The 16140-nt window shown below is 41.8% G+C and overlaps 2 protein-coding genes across 3 annotated transcripts in view; both read right to left on the bottom strand.

Annotated features, from left to right (window-relative positions):
• Positions 1-370: 370 nt before the first annotated feature.
• PHLDA1 (pleckstrin homology like domain family A member 1) lies at positions 371-6673 on the bottom strand. Its single transcript, XM_061369307.1, has 3 exons — positions 6632-6673; positions 4141-5033; positions 371-3978 (listed from the first exon to the last, which is right to left on the bottom strand). Exons 1-2 carry the CDS (start codon positions 6671-6673, stop codon positions 4146-4148), a joined length of 930 nt encoding a protein of 309 aa, XP_061225291.1. The 3' UTR covers positions 371-3978; positions 4141-4145.
• A 5657-nt stretch (positions 6674-12330) lies between these two features.
• NAP1L1 (nucleosome assembly protein 1 like 1) overlaps positions 12331-16140 on the bottom strand; it is a 29601-nt gene continuing 25791 nt past the window's right edge. For both annotated transcript variants that reach the window (XM_061369406.1, XM_061369405.1), the window contains exons 12-15: positions 15650-15772; positions 14631-14663; positions 14190-14240; positions 12331-13059 (exon numbers count right to left, since the gene is read on the bottom strand). In XM_061369406.1, coding sequence (XP_061225390.1) covers positions 13024-13059; positions 14190-14240; positions 14631-14663; positions 15650-15772 — 243 coding nt within the window. In that variant the 3' untranslated portion in view covers positions 12331-13023. The remainder of the gene's footprint in view (positions 13060-14189; positions 14241-14630; positions 14664-15649; positions 15773-16140) is intronic.

Here is a 16140-nt window from a genome sequence, read left to right as displayed (position 1 = left end):
AATGCTTCATTTTAGGTTCCTAATGCGACACAGAGCAAGACGTCATGGGTAAAGGTTGTGAGCCTGAAGTCTGTGTCCCAGTGATCTGTTTTGTATGTGGACTGCGAAGCCAAGCACAGTATTACTGACATTAGCAGGACTCTCTGTGGGTGCTCATGCATCACACACAAACTGAGGATTCTGAGCCTCGTGGTTGTGCTGTGTATAAAGACTAATGGGGCATCTAAGTGGATCTTTCCTTGAGAAGGAATCTACGTAGGTTCAAAGTGTTCCTCTCAGGCTCTCAGACTGAGCTTAAGACATTGGAAAAGCTTAGATCAGGTTTTAACAGGTAGCCCACCAAACACCATTCCTCCAACATATCGAGAGCTCTTTCAATAGATACCTCTTTATTTGAAATGGAATGCATCTTGAAAAATATGAAAAATAAATCACATCTCTCAGAAATCATTTATGAGTCATATTTACACACTTTTTTTTTTGACAACACTGGTATTTCTGCTCACAATAGAATGTGCTAGAAAACATTTGGTACATCACTGCAGCTATAATTCAGAAGCTGGCATTTGCATATCATGAAACTTAACTAAAAAGAGGAATCACTTCAGGATGTCACAGAGACAACATCCACTTGATCTTCCTTTCCCCCCAGTTCCTAAATGTTCCTGGTCACCACAGCTTGAATTTCCTTATTGAGTTTGCCCTTAAACACTTTGTTTTTAATTAAGACATGTAATTTTGACCTCTTTATGAGCTGAATGTCCACACTTTTTTGCTACCTTATACCAAGCATTTGCCTGCACGTGTTTTGCTGGCATTTTTGTTTATTCTCTAATGAATTTATCACCTGCTGTTGGCTTTTTCTTCCTTTTCATTTCTTTTTTTTTGCAAGGTGGAGGACAGCCTGATTTCTTTACTTGCAAAGCTCCAGTAAGATGGAGTGTGATTTGCTGGACCTACTTTCACAGCCATTGCTTACAAGGCAGTAACATACAGTATTTAACCCAGTAGCTCCAATGAAAACTATGCTGCAGTAGAGAGGCAAGCCAAAAAAAAAGCCCAAACTTGCCTCATTTATAACATCAATTTTGTGGTCTGAAATTACTATCAGTCAAAAGAAAAAAGAAAAAAAAAAAAGGTGAGATTTAGAGTTGTCAGATTGTCCATATCAGACAATTCAGCCTTCTTCATACAGACACAGCATGAGCCACACATTCCAGCTGTCCCCAGGGGACCCCAACCAATTTATTCCCATTCAGTTTCCAGGAGACAGTGTGGAGGCACAAGGTAGGGTGGGTTGATCCTTACACCCATCCCTCCACTTGGGCTGCAGGCATAGGAACAGTTCAAGGTGGATTTTGTGACAGGACCATCTCTCACAGTAAGAGTTTGGCTGACACCAATGTTTTTTAAATAGGTAACACAGCAGGTAAGGACATCCAGCAAAATACTGCTGAACTACGTCAGTCCAAGTGGTCTTGACAGCATCATTCAGACCAGCTTACAAAACATAAAGTAAAAGTGGAACATTGACCTTGAACCAGTGAAAGAGAGCAGTAAACTCAAAGTGAAAGCTGTTTCCTCAAACCTTAATGGCAGTTATAACACTAAAATCGTCATCTTTCTAAGTACAAATACTTCCAGAAGAGCAGTAAAATTTCAGCTTTAGACTAGATCCATAGACTTTTGTGGCATTCAGGGCCTTGCATCCACTGAGGACAGGAATACCCTCCTCTTTTAGAGAAATATGTCCATCTGATCACATAGGAACTAATTTTCATCAACTACATTTATCCTTCAGTAGCCTAAAATGCATTTTAGTAGGTGAGATATCAGCAATACATCTGTGTATCTGAAAAGGTGGATTAGTTACTCAGCAAACTGTAATTAATGACTCTAAAGAGAGGAGCCAAATTACAAATTACAGTCTATTTTGTGAGTCTTTGACTAGCTCATTAGAGAATCCCCTTGCAGCTCTAACATCCAAGCATTAGCAGAATGATAATGGCAGATGTGGAAATTGGCTATTATGATTGCCAAGACAGCAAATCTAATCCTAGAAGATGCTGGGGCACCTTCGATTTCAATTAGTCTCAAAATAACAACTTTGTTAGCACAGCTGTAATCTACCACCCCAAGCTCATCACACAACCTTGTTGTGGGCCGTATCAAAACCAGAGCTTAGGAGCAACCACTGAGAACCACCAAGGTCAGGCTTTAATTCTGCACTATGATGCGCTCTGCATGTCTAGGTCATGTGGGGACAAGGAACACAAGAGGAGAGCTAAAAGAGCTCCCGACTTACTCCTTATAGGTCTGAGCTTACGCTTAGAGTGGAGAAGAAGGGACTGTTATGTGCTGTAGTCAATTCCAATGTCGTTTGAGCATCACTCCAGTCTTTTGCTTTAAACACTTACAGAAACAGCTTGAACCAAGAACATGGGGCTTTTACAGTCAAGTTACACCTCAGTTACACAAACAGAAAACTCCTGGATGTGTGGCTTCAGAAGAATTTGTTTACATTCATGTAACTTGTAAAGCAGCCAAAAGCCATTTTCCTCACCACACTAGTTAAAATAAATAGCCCCACGGCTACAACTTGAACCAGATATAATAGGCCACATTGATCTGTCCTGTTTCCAACCCCCTGAGGACGAGGGCTGTAGCAGCACACAGCAGCATGAAGCCACTCACCATCACCTGGAAGGCCCTGGAACACACAGACCTGCAGCCGTTCCTTCCTCTGCACTGGGCAAACAGCACCAACCCAGTCTCACCAGCACCACAGCCAAGCTCCCAGTGACTGTTAGGAGGAAGCCACACCAGCTGTGCAATTAGCCCTTTGTTTTCCAACTTCATGGCTTCGTCACTGCTTTCCGAGGCAAGACTGCATGCCTCTCTTGACATCTGACAGCACTAAACACCACAACTCATCTGGTTCATCTCAGCTACAGAGCAACTTCCAGCTTGTGAAAACCATGACCTAAAGAATCCATTCGCACACTAAGGCATACATAAAATAGGGTTTAAACTAGGGGCTACTTTAATGCAAGACACTTAAAAACCGCCATGAAAATTCAACACGGGTCAAGAGCCTGGGTCGCTTACACACCGACTGTGCAAAGAGAGCCATGGACACTATGAAACATTCCTAAATGTCACTTGGGTCCTGCCCTCCTGCCTAGGAGGGAGCAGGTAACTGGAATCCAACTGGGATTCCTGTACCACAAAAGAAGACGGTCAGGTTCCTGTCCACTCATACGTTATAAACAGATTGGTTTTAATCTCGGGATGACAAGCAATGGTTTTTCTTTAATAACCAAGCATGAATAAATGTTATCTTCTGCAACACATAGTGTTTTAAAAGAAAATAATTTTAAACCCGGACTCTAATTGCATTACAGAAAACAATTTCTGTACGCAGTGTGGGTTTCAGCCAAATTCCAAACCGCATGTCATATTTTCCACCTTAGCATAATACAGTGGATTTTAGGTAAAAATGAAAAACTTTTGTCAAATTACACATGGCCAAACTAGCCATAACTTTTTACGGTGCTAACGTACACATTGTTTTTTTCCTTTGCTTTTCAGATACAGCCTACATTCAGAAATGTCTTGCAGATATAAGCCTTTAGAAACAACAACAATAACAACAAAATAAAAACAGAAATAAAACCAAACAACCTAATAAATAAAATAAAAATACATTAAAATAAAGTTACAGTACATCCTGTCTCCTAGAAATCCCATCGCACCGAAGGATCCCTTCCAAGGTTCATAAATAATAGATTTGAAATGCTTCTGGGCACCGAGGGCGGCAAAGCAGCAGCACAGCAGCAGCTGGGGTCCAAGGTGTTGAGCCTCATCTCTCTCCAGTCTACCTGCACCACCGGCGTGTGCCCAGTCTCTGACCACCTGAAGTACGGCCGCGGCGAACGCGCTCAGTCCCGCTTCCCCGAAGCGCTCCGTTAACTTCACCTGCAACAAGACAGCACAGCGCAAAGGGCAGCCCGTCAGCCGAGGAAGACCGGAGCCGGGAGCTGGGTCTTCCCCCCCCACCCCGGGGCCGCTCTGCGGGCCCGGGGCTGGCACCGAGCTGGGGCACGGGGCTCGGAGGGGTGGCAGGCTGCGGGTCCGTACCTGGTCTAGGCGGAGTTGGAGGCGCTGCGGAGGCGCGGTCCGTGGGGCTGCGCCAGGTGCTGCTGCTTCTGCCGGGTGGAGCGGACGGCGAGGATGGCCTGGCGGTTCTTGTACTGCACCATCTGCAGCGTGATCGCCGCGTTCCAGCCCTGCTCCTGCGCGCACCGAAAGTCGATCTCCTTCCCCTCGGCCATCACCACCGTGAAGTACACGTACTTGCCTTTCCGCTCCACGCAGTCCACCGTCTTCATGTTGGAGAAGTGCAGCTCCTTGATCTTGGCCGTCGGCTCGGCCGGCAGCGGCGGTTGTTGCTGTTGTTGCGGTTGCTGCTGCTGCGGCGGCGGCTGCTGCTGCTGCTTGGGGGGGGTGAGGAGTAGCCCCTCCTCGGTGAGGATGCAGCGCTTCTTCTTCCAGAGCTGCAGGAGCCCGTCGCTCCTCTTCTCCAGCACGCCCTCCTTCACCGCCTTGCAGCCGCTCTCCAGCATCCTCCTCGCATAAGCCGGCGGGGCCGAGGGCCTCCGCCCGCAGGGGCTGTGCTCCGGGGGCAGCCGGCACCAGCCGATGACCCGCCGCCCCGCGCCGGCGCCGCGCCGGAGGGCCGGGAGCGCCCCGGCCCGCAGGGAGCGGAGCGGCTGCCGCCCGTGCCGCGGCGTGGCGGACGCGCTGCCCGGCGGACGGCTCTGGCAGCGGCTTTTCCCTCCCCGCCGCTTTTGAACGCGCCTTCCCCTCCCCAGAGTGACACCCAGCGGAAAAGGCGGCTCCTCCCGTCGGCACCGGGGAAGCCCAGCCCGGCCCGGCCGCGGAGGGGTGCGGGGGCAAGGGGTTGCCCCCTGCCCTGCTGCGGTCCGAGCTGCGTGCCCGGCCCAGCCGCCCTTTTGTCCCGCGGGCGGTGGCTAGGACAGAGCGCGGAGGTGCTGCGGAAACTGCTGTTCCGCTCTACTTAGCTACCGGTGGCTTCAAAGTGGGATTAATGTAACCATTCAGATGCGCTGCAGCGCTCATGTGCTTCCCCCAGGGTGTGCCAGCAGCATGCGCTCGGAACTGATGTCCGCAGCCTGCCCCCTCCCCGGCGCTGGGAACAACAGCAAGAACCCCCCCTTCTGGGTGTTTCTGATTCAAGCCCAATAAAACCGTGTTGCTAGTTACCAGCGACACCCTGGTATTTAAACCATCATCTCGCCATTAAACAAAGGAAACAGCCTGACACAGAACAGCTTTAGCCCTATGCTTTCAGGGCTCCCGACTGTGCTGGGGAGAAGCAGCGTTAACTGTATATATAAAATTACATACAAATCTTCACTCGCTGCAGCAGTTTGAGTAATATCCAAGGAAAGCAAGTATCCATACCACTTCCCAGAACCTCAGTACTTGGAAATTTTACGAGTAGGAAAAAAACCCCAAACAACTAAAACCAAGCTGGCAAAGAACCAGGACCATTTGGCTTGTTACTCTCTGCTTTGTTGCCACACATTTGATTATTGTTTGGATTCTCCCCTGAGATTAGCTTTTGAATTCATTTATTTGAATAGAAAAGTGACCTCAGGTTAACATTAAGCTATATAAGTCCTTTGATGTATTACATGTAAATCAAAAAGCCTACATAACTGAATTTGTCTATCAATGCCAATGTAAACTGAAGGCTGAAGTTTCATACTCCAAGAGTATTGGTTTGTTTGAAACATCTACTTAACATGGCCAAGAAAATAAAAACCCTCCTTAAAGTAAACTTGGCAGCCAGGAAGCAGGTCATGTAGCATAGGTCAGTGGGAGCACATTATGGGGAAAAAAAACAACAGTATTAATGATAGCTTTAACGGACTTTATATCTGGTAACATTCTAAAATGAGTTTCCTCCTATAAACTTTTCCTCCTGAAGTTCAATGTTAATTTTGAAAAGTTGTCGAGAGGCAATTAAGCTAACAACAGCAATAAAGATGACTTAGCTGGTTTACCTTTCCCGAGGTAACTGGAAGACACTCAAATCATAATAAAGACAACTTGCTAACCATAAGATGAACAACAAAAAAAAAGAGATTAGTATCTGAAACATCCATTTATCTGAAGAACAGTCATTCTTAAAGCTTCCTATACACACTACTATATCCAGTTCATTTTCACAACCATCTTACAACTATTTTAAGAGGCCCCTGCTCATTTTCAAAAGATATGAACACCATTCATGATTGTCTTGATCTGCAGCTCCCCACCATTTGAGCCTAAATCTCCCAGTGGAAATATCTGTGCCTTCAGCTGCTGGTGCACATACAAGGAACCTCACACACAGCGTGAACAAGACAGGAGAACTCCTTGCCTTTTCATCTAACCTACTTTACATCTACCTCTTTGCTCCTGACTGTGTCACATAAGCAGGGACTTAATTTTGCAGTTGTCAAACTAAAACATAAACTGGTTAAAACGCATTCATCTAGACCAAACAACTGCATTAAAAAAACAAGTTAATGTAAGGCACAGGGCATTGAACTAAACCTACAGAAGACTTTAATTTCTCGTTATTCTCCAGTTCTGGTTGCATGTCCGTTGCTGCAGGTGAGTAGCAGTTTGTTTCCAACACGCACTAACCAGCAGTCTGGAAACTTGCACTAGGCTAAGGAGTCCCACACGTCAGTCTTCAACAAGCATTCAAGAACCTTTCCCCACCTGCAACACTGTCCTGTAACACTTAATGACATTAGCACATAATCTGTGTATTTTAACACGAGCTTTTTTGCTTGTTCTCAGTGCTAACAGCAATTTGTAATTAATCAAAGGAAAAAAGTAAGATAAGTATAGAAAACAAAAGACTTCCAAATATACAGGAGAAAGGGACTAAATTCATTCTACTTTGGCCTTTCATGGCATAAAGTTCCCAGAAGTGTTGAATGTCAGATTTTTAACCCAACTCTAAACACTGATAGACATACTCTGCTAATGTATAGACCCACAACAACAACTCTTTATTCCTGGTGAAATTCACCTAAGCATGTGATCGGAGGTAAACATGCAAAACATCTATTTGAACTTGCACCCTATAAGCCAACAAGTAGTAACAGCCATTAAAAATACACTACATATTTGAACAAAATCATCAGATCAGTCAATAGCTAGGAGACTAGGGCAAGATTTCATGCTAAAAGAATACAATAATCCAAATCAATCGTGCAGAATTTGCCAGTAAAGGATAATAAACTTCATTTGCCCAGATGGAAGTCACCACAAAACTTCTGGAAATGCTTCTTACACTAGTTATTTGAAAAGCCACATTCACCACAGTTAAGCACACTACATTATCCCACTGAGACTTTAAATATCTATTTAAGCCAATGCAATTATATTAAATTTTCTATGTCTGCTACCTTTATTGAGATTCCGCTGAAGACTATTGCAGGCTCTGTATCTATTCCTCCTGAAATATCTGATGTGCAGATGCCTCCTACTGTTAAACTTGAAATACTACAACCTGATCCTTGAAAGTCTCTACCGAGTTTTTCCTTCTCCCTGTTCAAAGTTCATACTGGTAACAGAAACGTTTGGTTGTTAGATACACTTGTCTCCTACATCAAAAGCTCCCTAACTTAGACTCAAGTAGTTGAAATTTCCTACATATAACCTTAATTAAAGAGTAGCTATGGAACAAGTAATGAGTGTTCTTTTTAAATCCTGAGACAAGTTAAACACTGTTTTAGGAAGCCACCGTGAAAGATTAAAAAGCCCATAACTTTAATAGTGTTTCCCTGGATAACAAATTTGCTTGACACCAACTATCAGCAGTTAGTTTCAAAGGGATGCTAAACTTCTGGGCAACAGCCCTTAAGCATCATCATTTCTCCCATTACTGAGAAGTGGCTATAACAGAAAAACAGTTAAAAGGGAAACCTAAAGAAAGTACAAGCTGGTCATTGCTAGACATAAGGGTCAAGGGCTGAGAAATACATGACAAAATGAACTGTGTTGCAATGTATGATCAAAGCAATTAGTGCTTACTTATTTTTCTTGACCGTTACCATCTAATCTCAGTGGAAGATGCTGCTGACCAAACACTGAAGAATGTTGAACATGTTCATCACTGAAGGATGAACATGTCATCCTGGGGGAAGATTTTTCCTTTCATGAACTCAATCTCACAGACACCTATATATATCCCATAGTAAACCAGGCAGAGATGCACACAAGATTTATCATAACTGTCAACCATACTGCCCCGGACCTTAGCATTCCCTGTACCCTATGGTAGTAACCAAACAAACTGCAATACACAATTAGCATTGCAGCTGCTCTAGCCTGGCTTTTCCAAAGTCCCTTGCTCTTCAGTTAGAGGTATTCCAAAAACATTAAAAGGTACTTAAACACACATAGAGCAAAAGCCAGTTTCTAAGGGGGTTTAGAAGTTTCTCAGATTTGACCAGCAGAATAAAACATGATGCAAGTTCAGAACATACCATTTCTCATCAACTGCAGGGTAAACAGAAGTGTAGGCAGATAATCAACATTTGAGCCTATAAAGGCAAAGCTCATGACAGCCAAGTTCAGGAGCTATGCCCTCTCTGCAGCTGCAAAGACAACTCTTCTTGACAACCCTGCACACTTTAGTTAGATACTTGCGAGAACAAAAGTCTTTCTGCCACAACCCCACACACCCTGGGCACCACTTCTGGTATACACCAAGCAGACCAAAAAGTGGAGTAGCTTATCTTTTGCTTGGTGTAGTGTCTTGTCTGCTTTACTTGCTCTAATTTTCCTATAAAAGCTGAGACACAGTCCAAAAGTGGAAGCTACTAGGTCTGACCAGGGCCTAACAGAGGGATTTAAGGAGCAATGAACCAAGTCTTGCCCAACATGCCACACAAGTTTCCAACTCCTCCTGATAAGTGTAACAGAAGAGTTACTATTTCCAGTAGATTTATGTTCAGTTTAGGTAAGCATAAGGTAATGACGACTTCTCTGACCTGTACGAGAAAGTATTTGACTGGATTTATCTGTGCAGCATGAAGAAGTACTATACAGCCAACATCTGTGGCTACCTCCAGCCCAGCAGGCCATCAAGGCTGTTACACAGAGAAATGCCTTCATCAGACTGTCCCCTTTCTACAGAGGAGCTTAGCATTTCGTTTCCCCTATGCCAACGTGAATTCCACAGAACAATCCGCCTGCCCAACACAAGGCAAAAGGAAATCTCTGGTAGAGAAGTTAATAATCATGCATTTGCATCCAAGTTCCCTATCAATTTCTGAATGAGGTCTACAACAATGGGTCTTAAAACACAGAGAAAGTTTAAGTAACAGCTTGAAGGCAAAGATGAACACATTTGATTCCCAGAGTTCGCAATCTTCTGTTTGTGGGCGTTTTTGGTGTGGGTTTTTTGGTTTTGTGTTTTGTTGTTTGTCTTCATTTAACAAATAAAATCATGTCAAAAATACAATCTCTGCTAGTAGCTTGGGACACATCAGTTCCATGAGTAAAACTAAGAATCTGAGTTTATGAAGCTAGTTAGCTGTACCGGACAATGGTAAGAAGCATTGCTATGCCTACTGTTAAAAAAACCTCAAAGGTAACATTTCTAACAACACTTGATATCACCCTTCTCCAGACAGTAAAACATGAGAATACTAAGCTTAAGTCTGGCCTACTTTATTTCAGGATAATTTTGAGATGATTATTGTTTTTAACAGTAGCAAAGTTATACCAGGCAGGAACACTCTTAAGTGCTAATGCAAGCTAACCTACATTTGCTGAAAGTGTAGAACTACCCAAGAAGAATCTGTCTCCATCAAGCATAAACCCTTGAGCACCCTTCGCTGTCATCCAAAGTCTCCGTTAATTCTCCTTCTGTTTTCCTCACCATCAGCCCATTTTTCCTTAAGATAATTCTCCCTTCAAACGGGAACCAAAACTAGACAGAAAACACCATTTACCCAGATCTTAAATTTGGGTGCAGTACTGCAACAACTGACCAAGAAATCTTATTTCAGTGACACATTTTCCTAGCCTGAACTTGTTAACAAGGTAACTGATCCCCCTCAAATACTGAATGAAGAGTTTCTCTACTGCTGGTATAACCCCATGAGAAGTGAAAAGAATGAGTCACAATACTCCAATCAACGTTGAAAGTTTAATGTTCCTGCTACATACTGCCTTTCAGAATTGCTAAACAAATGTCTTTGAGCACAAAATTATGTTAAGCACCAAAACAGTTTTTAACTGACACCGTGAGAACTGGCACCTTATTTTGTACGATTATAACCTTCCTTTTGCTGCAGTCTGCAGAGCACAAGAACTGCTGATTGAGAACTAGCAAGTCAATCTAGAGAGCAGCTTACCAAAAATCTGTTGAGAGAGATGGATTCATGGCTCTGGATCTTGCAGGCTGCAGGTGACCTCTGACAAGTACAAACTCCCCTTTTCGAATACTGCATCCCATTGTATGATATGATGATATTAAATGAGAAAGCCATCGAAAATTTCCCAACAGTGACTTTTGAAATTCATTGGACAACTTTCAACAGTGCTTTCTCTTTTCAAGAGACATTTGCCAGATGCTGTTAGTAAAAATGGGCTAGATCTAAATAAGGACTTCAGAGACTTCTCGTATCAAAAAGTATAAATCCCAAAGCCCCATATTAATGAGTGCTCAAGCTCATAACATACCATCAGTTTGGTCTTCGCATGCCCTGAATTTTAAGATTAAGCTTAACCCTGGGAGACATTTAGAGAAGAGACCAAGTGAAACACAAACTGGCAGAGTCACAATCTGTATCATAAGAACACAAGTACCATAGAGTGTGATGTTAACTTTTCATTACTCTATTTTTCAACACTATGATTTATGTGTTACCTAACAAAACAAAACAAACAAACAACAAAAAAAACAAAACAAAACAAACACCATTACCTAAGAGCAGAACTTCAACAGTTCTATACTGTTCAACACAGCTATAAGTGGCAAGAGTTCCTGCTCCCAAGTCCATGGAGAGGAGAAAGATGAAGCCTGACAGGGATTCTGAAATGAAGTAGCACGGTATTTGAGCCTTCAAGGAATTAACCAGAAGATAAAAATCAGTTTAGTCAGAGCACATTCAACCTTCTTCCTTTCACAGGGGCTGGGGATTCAGAAGGGCACTTTGGGATAAGCTTTATTCTGTATTACTTACCCTCCAAGCAAGAGACATGCTAAAGAAACTCTTCCACCAGCCTTATCCTCATGCGGCTGTTGCCTCCTGCTTGCCCTACTCTTTTCAGCCCTTTAATCCTTTACAGCTAAGTCCATGTATGGGTGGCAAGGAAACAAACAAACAAAAAGAAAGGCAAGAAAAAGAAAGAGCAGCCACTGCACAAATGGATCCATGCTAGCTGGATCTTTCTTTCCAGCCCTACAAGGACCTTCCCATCCCTCAGGAATTTATCTGGGTACTTGCTTAGAAGACCAGAACTTCTGGTTATGTGAATGACAAGATGACACAGAATACAGTAGCATCTTATTGACTGGGAAAACTCAAATGGAAAGCATCGGGTCATAGTTTCTTCAAGCTGAATGCATTCAAATCCACATCACACCAACATCTCCACTGCTAGGCTAGAGATAAGGTTAGCATGAGAAAGATCTAGCCCATGTTTCAACTGACAATGAACATCAATACAGACAAAGTATGAAGAACCAGAACATGCAGATATAAATGTAGTGAACAAAACTTTGGGTGAGAAGAGGGGATTCCCTTGGCATGTTTTCTCCCCTGTAGATGCTTGATACAGCAAGTACAAATTAGAATACAGCTAAGCGTTCTAGCACTCCCTTAGGTTGCAGGGCAGGTTTTGTTCAGGACAACCTAGCTCTGTCCAAACAGAAATCCAAGGCACCTTTCTTGGCTCCAGAATTCATACTAATGACCAGTGCCTTAGAGTCAGGCACAGCAATACTGAAGTCCTTTATCAGATCTAGCCCCACTTCAAAAGACTAGGCTTCTCCAAAATGGCAGCGTGGACCAATCACTGAAACATCTAGCTCAGATTCACAAGTATCACTCTGCAAGTGGAAAGTATGGCTCAAACTTTCCAAGCTATTGTGTTTGGTTTTAAAATGCTATATAACTCTCAGTAACTCTCAACTTTTTTTTCTAGTGAAAGTGAACTGCAGCATGAAAGATATGCCTTACCAGGTTACACATGCAGATACACACATCATAATAAAACAAGACTAGCTTCTGAAAATACTAGGTTTTATTCACACCCCAGTGGTAAACAATAACCTTAATATGATGACTAGGTTTCTTTTGTAGATCACTATGTCACATAAAATACAAAACCCATAGCATAAACAAGCCAACAGTTATGAATGTTTAATGTGGTCTCAGAAATTAAACAAGTCATACTAATCTTCTGAAGTTGTCAAATTCAAAATGCATTATCATCTCCTAGTTAGTACAAGTCACTGCCAGTTCTATAACAAGGTAATGAAGGCACAGCTAGTGCAAGCAGACTTAAACCCGTTCCGACTACTGGGCTGAAAAATACTTTGGTTGGTTCTTCAGGAGAGAAGTTTTCTCTAAACAAATATTGGTCTCAGTTAACAGTTCTGATAATCTTCACAGCTGCAGTCTAATAGCTACATGACAAAGACTTCACAAGAACCAAACTATGTAGCAATGAATTAACATTCATGCTTTAGGGGACTTACTGCATTCTACGTATTGGCAGAAAATTATACTGTTAAAATGCTAGGTAGATTGAACCTACATTTTAAACTGGTTCTTATGTGTTTGATTTCTTTTTTTTTTTTTAAACAAATCCGTCACTTAATTCTACCAAGATACAAAACATAAGGCTGTAAGTAACTAATAGTTGTGTTTAGGCTATTACAGTGCAGGTAATCCTCAAGGCCACATACACACTGCTTCACTGCTGCTTGCATTCTGCTGGGTTTTGATCCTTCTGTTGAGAAAAAAGGAAAAATCAGTTTACAGGTATCAGTGTTTTAAAAGAACTATTAATACCACTAGGCCTACTTCCTTAAGTTCCAGTATTCAAGTTCTTCTTTTCTCTTTTCCCTTAAACTAATTGCGTAGTATTAGCAATACCACTGTCTTTAGATTGTGGCAACGTAACACAAGAAACCCATCTTCCAGCTACTTCATTTTGATTCCAAAACCTTTTTCAATTGGAAGCAATTTGAATACACTACAGCAGATGGACCATAACCAACAGGCTGTACACTTTTGATTAACAGTTCTATACCCTACATCTTTCTAGGTACAACACTGAGATTACGTAATTCTTTCAAGAGTACTTCCATTGTGGCTCAAACCACTTCTACTGAAAAACATGCTGCCTCCTCGTTAGAAATTGCAAGCACATTTCATAGCAGACTTTCTTCATTCCCAGACTTATTTTCATGACTGCAATTTTCACCTACCACCATTAGATGCTTTTGGGTGGCCAAATGTACCTTTTCTTCAGCTAGGAAAACTCTATGAACCCAGTGGCTCACAATCACTTTTCCAGCAAACTGAGTTGGACTAATGACTTGCCCTTCCCATGGAGCAGGAAAGCATAGTCACTCTCAGCTATTCACATTTCAGTAGTTGGCTGTAAACACATTCCTGAACCTTCACTTTTACCTCAAGCAATAAAAGACTTGTTATTATTTATCCTGAAGAAGCCTCAGTTTTATGCTCTGCTGGAAAAATCTGTGCCAGAGCCAGCTTGGGACAGGTTCCCAAAACTGAACCTGCATCATGCAGTTCTCTGTGTGGAGTTACAATTACAGAACATTTTCACCATTAGCAGCAACTTGCTGCAAGACAAGCTTATAGAAAACCAAGCCTGACGAATTTCAGTGCTCAAAGCCAAAAGTCACTTCTACAAAATGATTCTTGGAGAAAGAACTTTGAAGTCACTCTACCATTATTAGCCTGTCAGAACTGAGACAGAAATAGCCTTAGCCAAAACATACTCACCTTAGGAACTACTGCTTAAGTACTTAAAAAAATAATCAAGATTTAACCTACATAAATTTGTGAGTATGCATACACAAAGTTCAAATAGTCTTCATAATTCCTTACTTTGGGGTCATAGTCAGGATCATTTTCTTCATCTGCTTCTTCTTCCCCCTCCTGAAAGAAAACACTTATTTATGTTACTGTAGCTTATACAAATTCAACTTCCTGAGCCATTTTCATTAAAATTAAGATTAAATTATGCTCTTAAATACATGACCACTTTAAGTTAACATATTGCATTAGTTAGCCCTCCACGAAGCAAATCATCTTTTGACATCAGTTGCAACTTAATTTGTAAGATAACTTAGGGTGGTCTTCATTTGGTTTGGGCTTTCTGATAGGTTGAAGTATTCATCCTAGATCCACAAAATTACAAGTTGTGTCTTAACATCCCTAAGTAATACTTAAACTTGGTGTCCAGAGTATTAAAAAGCTAAAGGAACTCTTATTTCAGATAAACTACAAAAGGAAAATGATTTAAATCAAGGCTACCTGTCAACTTACCTCGTCATCTGCCTCTTCACCTTCTTCATCATACTAGAAGAGAAAATAAAAAGGTTTTGATAGGGTCATAAATGCAGCTGTTTATGGCTCAAGTACAGACAGATAACTCAAGTAAATGCCAAAGACCATATGGTGCTGTGCTCTCCAGAAGAACTTACTGACAGATTTAAAAGTGTTTTCTGTATCAGCTTGAGCAATGCTCAATCTTTTAAGCTATGCTCTGGCAGAGAAAAATCATCTAGCTTAAGTTCCTTACATACAACACTGGAAGAGCCTATTAGACTGCAATAAGCCTTCTGGCCAGTGGAGTGTCTCAAAGCCTAAGGCAATTTGTACAATCAGTTACTTCCATCTTCTGCATCCCCCAGGCCAAAGCTTTGGACTAAGAACCACCATTTTACGTTCTAAAAATAAATTTTAAGGCAGGACTTACCTAAGCTATCTTAACTGTCAAACTGTCCTTGTTTGTGCAGTGGCAAGAAAATATTTTACTCCCATAAAGTTCCGGGGGTTTGTGGTTTGTTTGCAAGCTTAGCTCTTTTACAAAACTTAATTCAAGCCTTTGCAGAGCTCACCACATGATCTGAATGTGCATATCTACAATTTTCTAATAAGAATACCCTCCTCAGGCTTGAATCTCACAGAACTTAGTAGCACAGTATCGCTATAAGCACAAAGAACAGGCTGAGCAGGTAGATAAATAAGACTGATTTGTTCTCTGGCAGCTCATTATAGCTCTACCTAAGTAGGGGGTATGCCACCTTAGGAATGCCTTATACACAAAATCCTCCTCAGACATCCTCTAAATGTTCAGATTCTACCACTCCTTTTACTAGGAAACTCTGGAGTTGCTGCTTCAAGGATTAATTACTTTTGTGCTGCTCTTTAGGAAGTTCAATTGAAACTAATGTTGATACATCCCATTCTAAAGATACCAACATTTTAAGTCAGAAATTACCCAAAATCTTTAAGCAGCTTTACTTCAAGTTTTTAGCATTTTAAAAGAACACTATACTTACATCATCATCGTCATCTTCAATAGCTTCTCCTGTGAAGTACAATACTGATCGGGGGACTATACGTTCACGCAAGAAATGACCTATTTCAAAGTCTGCAGCAAGGATTGCCTCAGCATCGTCATCCTGCATAAAACATTATTTCCTAAATCATTTTTGACACAAAAGCACAAGTTGCACAGACTCTGATGTGGCCAAATTTACCCAAACCTCCTGTGCTGAGGTGTTTGGTTTTTGTTGTTTTTTTTTTTTTTTCCTGATTCAGAGCTTGGTTTATAAGATTTAAATTGTGGAGCCAAGTTTTATACTATATACAGCCTATCTGCATTATGCTGGGAAGACTGCTTAATTACACAAGCTTAATTACACAAAATTGCAGAGCTTAAGTTTTATTCTTCCCCACTCCCAATATGCTTTTAAGTAGAAAAACTGTTTGATATCTCCCAGACCTTCTTATTTTTTTATGCACAATACCCATAAGAACTAACTACTAG

This window comes from Neopsephotus bourkii, unplaced genomic scaffold (assembly GCF_033783945.1).
Source record: "Neopsephotus bourkii isolate Nb327-2 ecotype Australia unplaced genomic scaffold, CSIRO-AGI_Nbou_v1 NB_1493, whole genome shotgun sequence".
In the NCBI taxonomy this organism is placed as follows: domain Eukaryota; kingdom Metazoa; phylum Chordata; class Aves; order Psittaciformes; family Psittacidae; genus Neopsephotus; species Neopsephotus bourkii.
The sequence above is the reverse complement of the archived record's forward strand: the minus strand, read 5'-3'. Positions and strand labels throughout refer to the sequence as shown.

Excerpts from the sequence above, each read along its gene's own strand:
- PHLDA1 (XM_061369307.1), bottom strand. The coding sequence starts at position 6,673 with ATGCAACCAGAACTGGAGAATAACGAGAAATTAAAGTCTTCT. Across the intron at positions 5,034-6,631 it reads ACGAGAAATTAAAGTCTTCT|CCACCGCCCGCGGGACAAAA; the intron begins GTAGGTTTAGTT and ends GCTCTGTCCTAG.